This window comes from Phaethon lepturus, unplaced genomic scaffold (genome assembly GCF_000687285.1).
Source record: "Phaethon lepturus isolate BGI_N335 unplaced genomic scaffold, ASM68728v1 scaffold18324, whole genome shotgun sequence".
Classification (NCBI taxonomy): Eukaryota; Metazoa; Chordata; class Aves; order Phaethontiformes; family Phaethontidae; genus Phaethon; species Phaethon lepturus.
Genome location: NW_010534189.1, coordinates 2,033 through 10,341, shown reverse-complemented (window position 1 = coordinate 10,341; position 8,309 = coordinate 2,033). Strand labels below are relative to the sequence as shown.

At 38.6% G+C, this 8,309-nt stretch overlaps 1 protein-coding gene across 1 annotated transcript; it reads left to right on the top strand.

The window, feature by feature from the left end:
- Positions 1-222: 222 nt before the first annotated feature.
- ALKBH8 (alkB, alkylation repair homolog 8 (E. coli)) lies at positions 223-7,557 on the top strand (the record flags this gene model as incomplete). The annotated part of the gene is made up of 5 exons (XM_010285456.1): positions 223-354; positions 3,684-3,924; positions 4,989-5,120; positions 5,953-6,048; positions 7,453-7,557. Coding segments are annotated over exons 1-5 (706 nt in total), but the record flags the coding sequence as incomplete, so codon positions are not given.
- Positions 7,558-8,309: the final 752 nt, after the last annotated feature.

The following is an 8,309-nucleotide window of genomic DNA, read 5'->3' as shown; positions in this document are numbered from 1 at the left end:
TGGGGAAAAACATGCTATTGACTGAGGAAGAATATACTTTGCAGACTCAATTTTGTCAGCCCCAAATAATTGATAAAATCTGGAATTATCAAAAGTCCTATTGCTATCCTAGAGATGACACATGAGATGGGAAGGCTATCTGTCTAAAGCAGACTGAAGTATTTAATTTTTCAAGCAGCACTCCTACTATGTGTTGTTACTTCTGCTTTCCAGATCACCAGCATGGAAGCTAAAACCAGCAAAGATCATTTGAAAGTCCATAAAATGAAGAAGAAGGTATTGAGGAAGCAGGTCAGAGCTCAGCATACGTTGATGAGACATGAGGGCATTGAGTGCATCTTGCATGCCACACAGGTGACTGGCAGTTCTGATTTTGATGGGAGTGTGAAAATACTGCTTATCTGTGTTTCTCGCATATGTTGTGTCTAAAATGCAGTTCTCCAAAATGCACTTCCTGAGACTGAGGGCTTTCTGTGCCTCTTTGATTTCAAAGCAGAACTGTACTTCAGCAGTTTAATGTCTGTGGAGGGACTTTTATGGCCTTTGGATAAGGTGTGGGGTTTTTTTTTCAAATCTGAAACAGTAGTTCCTTGGGTTGTGGGGGAGGAGGAAGCATGGGAAATGTTACCTTGTTGAAGTAGATAAACTTTTCTTCTCTTTCTCTGTGTGATTTCTTCTCTTTGACTTTTAGCTTTTGTATCTTTCTTTCCTCTATACTTCTGGTCAGGTATGATTTTTCTCATTTAAACTCCCTGTTATAAACATATCTATCTTAGAAATTTTCTCCACATTGTTTTCTTCACCTAAATTGATTTGGGCTGTGCTGCTGTGGGAGTGGAACTGATTGACTGACTTGCAGCTGTTGAAAAGGGGACAACTTACTTTTCCCTTGCACAAAAGGGGACAAGACAGGAAGGAATTCTACTTTCTTATGATGCTCAATGAACTTTATCATAAGCCACTTTATTTCCTAACCTAACAGAAAACTACTTGACTTTTTGATTTGTAGTTTTCTGCCACAGTAGAGAGTTACAGCAGATCAGAGGGTGACCTCGCAGATACTGGTGTAGCAAAAAGTGACAGGAACTTGCATACAGAAAGGGAAGAAGTTAGAGAGTTTATAATTTCCTTCCATTCATTGTGGGGAGATGCTAATGGCTTGAAACACTGTAGAGGAGTATCATTTGCTGTAGCGTTGTTCATCTTGATCCTGCAAATTCTTCCTATACTCAAATATGGAAACATCAGTTAGATCTTTAAACTTTTTTGTATCAAAGTTTGGCTTAGCTTTCTCTCAGATTTCACACCGTGTGGGCATACGGTAAAATGATACAACCATCTTGTATGTACTGTAAGCTTTTGGGAGCAGAGACTGTGTTTTTTTTTTTTTCTACCATTGCTTGGAAATGGGTCTGTAAACCAGGACTTGCTCCCCTCGACACTGCCCCAGATACCAAATTATCTATCTAATCTATTCAAAGAGTAATTTTTGGGTCCAGCAAGATCCTCATTGTTGACAGAACATTTTAGTAAGTAGTGTATGAAACAAAATCGTAGAATCATCTTTGAGTTGAAAGGGACCTTTAAAGGTCATTTAGTCCAACACCTCTGCAATGAGCAGGGACATCTTCAACTGGATCAGGGTGCTCAGGGCCACATCCAACCTGACCATGAATGTTTCCAGGGATGGGGCATCTGCCACCTCTCTGGGCAACCTGTGCCAGGGTTTCACCACCCTCAGTGTGAAAAATTTCTTCCTCAGATCTAGTCTAAATCTGCCCTCTTTTAGTTTAAAACCATTACCCCTTTTCCTGTTGCAACAGGCCCTGCTAAAAAGTCTGTCCCCATCTTTCTTACCAGCCCCCTTGAAGTACTGGAAGGCTGCAATAAGGTCTCTGCGGAGCCTTCTTTTCTCCAGGCTGAACAACCCCAACTCTCTCAGCTTGTCCTCAGAGGAGAGGTGTTACAGCCCTTGCATCACTTTTGTGGCCCTCCTCTGGACCTGCTCCAACAGGTCCACATCTTTCCTATGCTGAGGGCTCCAGAGCTGGATGGACTGCAGGTGGGGTCTCCCCACAGCGGAGTAGAGGGGCAGAATTACCTCCCTCAGTCTGCTGGTCATGCTTCTTTGGATGCAGCCCATGCTAGTGGTAAACTTGTGCCAAGAATACAGAAAATGCTTTCAGGCTTTGTGCAAGAATCTGATTACATCGAAATTGCTCACTGAGGAGCTGTACGTGCTGCTGTTGTGTAGTGACAGTCTTTGTAGATGAAGTGCCTACAGCCAGTGAGAGCACTGGTTTGAGAGTCTGCCTTTCCTCTACACACATGCGTGTCTCTGTTAATAACATTCTAGAAAATAACTATAATTAATAATGTGGTCACCTTTGAAAAATGTGATCAGTAATGGACAGCTTGATGCAGCGCTAAGAACAAGTGTTAACAGAGCCATCACAGTAGGCATAATCACAACACTACCTCATGCTTGCTCACTATATAATTTTTTAAAAATAATCTTTCTCTTCAGTTTTAAACCTAATTTTCTGTCTTTTAGAGAAATGCTATCATTTGAAACAATTAAACACTTAAGCAACTGCCTTCAGAAAAGGTCACAGAATGTTTATAGACTTTAAGGAAAAGATTGTCTGAAAACTTTCTGGAAAGGTATTACATGGAGTCAATCTGAATGAATTGTTGCTAGCTATTTGGAGTCACCATAGCTCAGCCAAAACTTCAAGACTGCATCCTCGTTTCACCTTAAAAAGGACTTAAAATTCTTTCAACCACTATGATTAGATTGAACATCTATGGCATATAGCTATTTAGATCTCAGAAGAACTTTTTATTTTGAAAAGGCCTATGTATTTTCAAAGGATGTTTCTTGAATAATAGTCCTTTGAAAAGTTCTATTTTGTTGTTTCTTCTAATACTTAGCAAACTAGCAACAGTCCTCACAAACTGCATACTCCTTGATAACTTTGGATATAAATCACTGTGAAAATGTAGAATTAAGCAATTGGGGATCGTGCGTGAAGTAATTGCGTTAACTAAGGACGGGACATAAATCCTTTTTTTTTAAAATAAAAACAAGAGGGAAACTTTTCAGATAAGAATGCTGGAGCAGAACTGGATGTTCTGTTTCTAGAGGCTGCTGCTTTTTTTGGTGAACCTGATGTATAGGGGACATGAAATGGGACTGGGAGTATCAATCTCTCTATGCTTGGAGAGACTCCTTTGCAAAAATGAGAACACCTTTCTTAAAAGAATCACAGTTTCCAAAGGTTTTTCTCTTTGTTGGTGGTAACAGGTGCCTGCAAAAATTCCATTTTAGAAACCTCCAAAATTATGTGTTCCAATGTCACTGTTTGCCTGCAGTACACTTGATGCATACATGCTGGTTCGAAGCTTAAGTGGTCTTGTAATAGTAACTACATGCAGTAATTGAGGTGGTATCTCTGATACAGGTTGCAAGCCTTTCTGCCAGAATATGTGCTGGGCAAACAAAGGTTACCTTAGCCTCATATACCAGGCTGTTGAAATGTAAATATCTTGTGTGGAATACATAAGAGTACTTATGGGCTTAATTTTTCTATGTAGGGCTATTCTTTTGATAGAGTGTTAATTTTAAATGAATGAACAGTAATCACTAATTCTCCTTTTATTTTTAATTGCTCTTCATTTAGAGCCTGGTTATTGCCAATGCTGGTCTCGGTAATGGGATGAGTAGACACCAACTGCTCGGGATAGTAGAAGAATATGGATTGGTGGAAACACTGTTAATGCCACCAAATAAACCGTATTCATTTGTGAAATATGGGACAACAGAAGAAGCCAAGAAAGCCTTTGATGCCCTTAATGGAAAAGAAGTAACACTGGAAGACTTTGGCCAAAACATTGTTCTATATCTTAATTTTGTGGAAAAAGGTATAGTTTTTCTGCTCTCCTATATATCCAACTTCCGGCATGCTGTTTCCCTTTGCTTTTACTTCCTACGTTGTAAATATAGCTAAAAGCATACTAGTTTTTGTAAGTAGACATGAAGAATAAAAGTCAGAATCTAAGATTCAGGGCGTAAAATAATCTTTGCTCCTTGTATTTCATGATAGAATACTCTAATTTGAACTCCTTTACTTGGAGGCAAAAGGAAAAAGTATCTGGGTAGCTTCCAGACCATTCAGTACTGCACATGAGGGTTTTCTGATTTAAGGAGCTAAACTGGGACCCAGGAGGTCTCTGGACAGTTCATTGGACCTCTTGTGTGACCTTAGTCTTGCAGTTTCTATCTCAACTCCAAGAAGGAAAATGGGCATAATAACATTTCTGGCTTTTTTTCCCCCTTCTCTTCAGCCTTTTTTTATGGCTGACTGTAAGCTATTTAGTACAAGAACTGTTGCTCTTTCTGTGGCCTTTTATAGTGTCTAGTGAAACGGTTCCTGATGTCGGTCTGTATGTTCTGCCAGCAAATAGCTTTTTTAAGCTATTAGGATAGCAAACAGAATGTCCCTACATCATGAACATTTTGTGTTCACCTAAGTATTGCATTATACTGCTCTTTATTTGATTACAGATAGCTTCTCTGGACTGAGTAATCTGGTGGTTTGGTAAATCACCAAAGTTCTAGAAAATCAAAGTGAAAGGCAGGTAGAATCATGAAGTGATGGGGAAATTCTTTCTACCTTTATTTTGACAGGAAAATCACAAGTGGTTTTGTGTTTGAAGAGTGTGGAGTCTTGGTGGTCTTATGCAGTAAAATTTTTAGACAGTGCTTTGCATGATGCAAAACTTGGGCCTTATCCTGTTTTGTCATGCCAAAAAGGGATCATTCATTAATTAAATAAGACCCCAATGAGGCCTCCATTGTATCATTAAAGTAAATATTTCTACAGCTATACTATAGTCTCATACATAGTAAATATCCCTATACAGAACACATGGTTTTATTTTCATTGAACACTGATAGTATTCTTTTTTGTTTCTGTAAACCCTAGTTTTTTGGCAGAATGCTGTTCCTACAAGCTTGCCTCCAGGCCTAATGGTCATTGAAAAGATTATTTCGCCAGAGGAAGAAAAGAGGATGCTGGGAAGTATTGACTGGATAGGAAATGAAGATACTCAAAACGGTATAGAAAACCCATGGAAATCCAGACCTTCCATACTTTTATGCTGTTGTTTTCCTACAGTTTCAGTTTACAAGAAGTCTACATCTTGATAAATGTATTGTTTGAAATGATTGTGGTTTTGTCCTTAGTATTTTAAAAATTGGGTCTTATATTGCAAGTGATAAACTTATGGGGGCAAGTGGTCTGAACTGATAGTGATTCTGATATGGATTTACTTGAATAATATTCCTGCACCCAGAAACAACTAGAGTCTTTTTTAGATGTCTTATGCCAAGTACAAGACTGTTCTGTGAAGGTTTCCCTTGTGATTTGATGTCCAACTGTGTCTTCTCTTTAATCAAAAAGAAGTCAGTGAGGCACATTCTAGATGCTTTTGTGCTTTCACTTGAGCTCTGTGGAGTTCTTGGAATTCACTTCAAAGCTTCTGTATAAATTTTGTTCCTTGGAACAACACAAAGGGCTTTGACCCTAGCTAACATGTAACTTGGTGATTGGTGAAAGTGAAGGATCCTGCTGTATCCGTAGGATATTGATCAGGGCAAGAATAAAGATGCATTATACATGGCTCAAGAAAATTGGTACTCTGCTTCTTGCATATACAAAAACACCATCAGTTTGACTTCAAACAGCAGTGAATGTGATGCTTGATGAAATAGGAAAGGTAATAAGGCAGAAGTGTGTGCCGTGAAGGGCAAGGGGTCACGTACATTATTTTAACTGTTAATTAAAGAAAATTTAGGTTTATAAGGTCAGATGAAATAGGGAAGCATGGCAAATTGGCTCTACTGTTTTGTGTAGTCTAATCTTGCTTAAACTTGTATGTTTTTTACAGCCCAGAAGACTTTGAAGCATAGAAGAGTAAAACATTTTGGATTTGAGTTTTGCTATGGTAACAACAATGTTGATAAAGACAAACCTTTACCTGGAGGTGAGAACTTCCCTATTAAATCATACTTATTTTGCACTGATGTTTGAACCATTTTATATAACGCCTTTAAGCCTCACTGAGATATGGATGTGAGATTCTAATTAAAGGAGAGGTGAGTTTCTAATAAAAGGAGAGCCTTCACTCTATCTTAAGCACACATTGAACAGTGCTTTTGAGTGAGATCAATTACAAATTACTGGAGTGCTTGAAGCTTGTTTTCCAATCACTTGCATCTAGGGTTTGCTGCCCTTTTGAGATCCAGCCAAATAAGGCTTTTGGGACTGTAAGTGTCATTCTTTTTTAGCTTCTGTTTCATGTAACACATAATTGTTCTAAATTCCACATTCATTTTTTGTTTGGGGGTTCTGATGTATATCACTGTGTATATTTATCTTGACTAGCTTGAAGCTTGCTGGATGTGCACCAAAATAAAATTTCCTTTGGACTGAAAGCAATTTTGAAAAGGTTTGAATAACTTATTTGGAGTTGAGAGCTGTGAGTCAGAGCAAAGCAAGTGAGTCATCTTATAGTCTTGGATTTAAAAATAGTAAAATAGGGGAGTTAAACACCTTCAGGGTTTATAGGAATTTAAAGTGGTGCATGTGTACTGGGATGGCTGTAGCTTCCAAGAGAAGGATTCTGGTTACATTGCAGTTTTAACAGTGAAGCCATATAATCATAAAAGTATTGATATTTGAGCTGTTTTCTAGTTTTCACAGCTAGGCTATTTTATGTGTGAGAAAACATAAACACTTCATTGAGGGAGAACAATTAAAAAATAAAAATCAATAGGTTAATGGAAGGGTTATTACTAACATGTTTGTGGGTGTTACCTCCAACAGAATTTTACAATGAAGTCCTCAGGTAAAATAGCAAACCAAAGATTCAGTGAAGGACTAACTTTCATTCCTGTTTCAAAACCAGTTTAACTTCAACAGATTTTTTTGGTGATATTTAATCTAATTCAGTAACAGATTTTTAGGGGGTAGATTTTTTAGAGCGCTCTGCACGACTTCTGACTATGCATAATAATTTTGCTTCTTGACTGCAACTTTTTTACTGTAGTTGGTGGAAACTTTGCTTCTGATTTGATATTCTTTTATTATGTGTAGAGATAGTGCAGTTTGCATTTGTAAGGAATGATCCACTTCTGAATGCGGAGGCCTTGGAGGAATGGCCTTTCTAATTGCGAGATGTCACAAATATATCAAACTGGCAGATGAGGCCCCCAATTCTGATGTGTGTGTTACAGCAAATGCAGAGTGATCACTATTAAAGATGGATTGTGTATCTACAAAGCTGTTTCTATATATTTTGTCCAGTTATTGTATTTATTGTAAAAAGAAAGAGAAACAAATGTAAAACGCTATCCTGTCTTGCTTACAGTTTTGTTTCTATAACTAGGTCTTCCTGAAGTTTGTGACCTGTTCTTGGAGAAGTGCTTGAAGGAGGGGTATATCAAACATAAACCTGATCAACTGACTGTAAATCAGTATGAACCTGGACAAGGTAAGCCTATTTATCCCTCAAAAATTTTGAGCTCTTTAACGTATATTGTAGTTTAACCCTAGTAGGCAACTAAGCACCACACAGCCACTCTCTCTCTCCCCCCCATTGCAATAGGGGAGAGAATTGGAAAGGTAGAAGTGAGAAACTCATGGGTTGAGATAAAGACAGTTTAAAAAGTTTAACCAAAAATAAAAGGGTGGCAAGGGGGAGAAAACAAAAACAAAAGTGTGATGCAAAAAAACCCCCCACCCAAACAATTGTTTACTACCATTCAACCAGTGCCAAGCCAGTCCCTGAGTAATGGCATTTCTGGTAAACTTCACCCCTAATTTTATTGCTGAGCATGACATCATATGGTATGGAATATCCCTTTGGTCAGCTGTCCTGGCTGTGTCCCCTCCCAACTACTTGTGCACCCCCAGCTGACTTGCTGGCAGGGAAGTGTGTGAACCAGTGCAAGCACTGCTCAGCAATAATGAAAACATCCCTGTGTTATCAAAACCGTTTTCATCACAAGTCCAAAACCTAATTTTATTGCTGAGCATGACATCATATGGTATGGAATATCCCTTTGGTCAGCTGTCCTGGCTGTGTCCCCTCCCAACTACTTGTGCACCCCCAGCTGACTTGCTGGCAGGGAAGTGTGTGAACCAGTGCAAGCACTGCTCAGCAATAATGAAAACATCCCTGTGTTATCAAAACCGTTTTCATCACAAGTCCAAAACAGCACCATACAAGCTACTGTGAAGAAA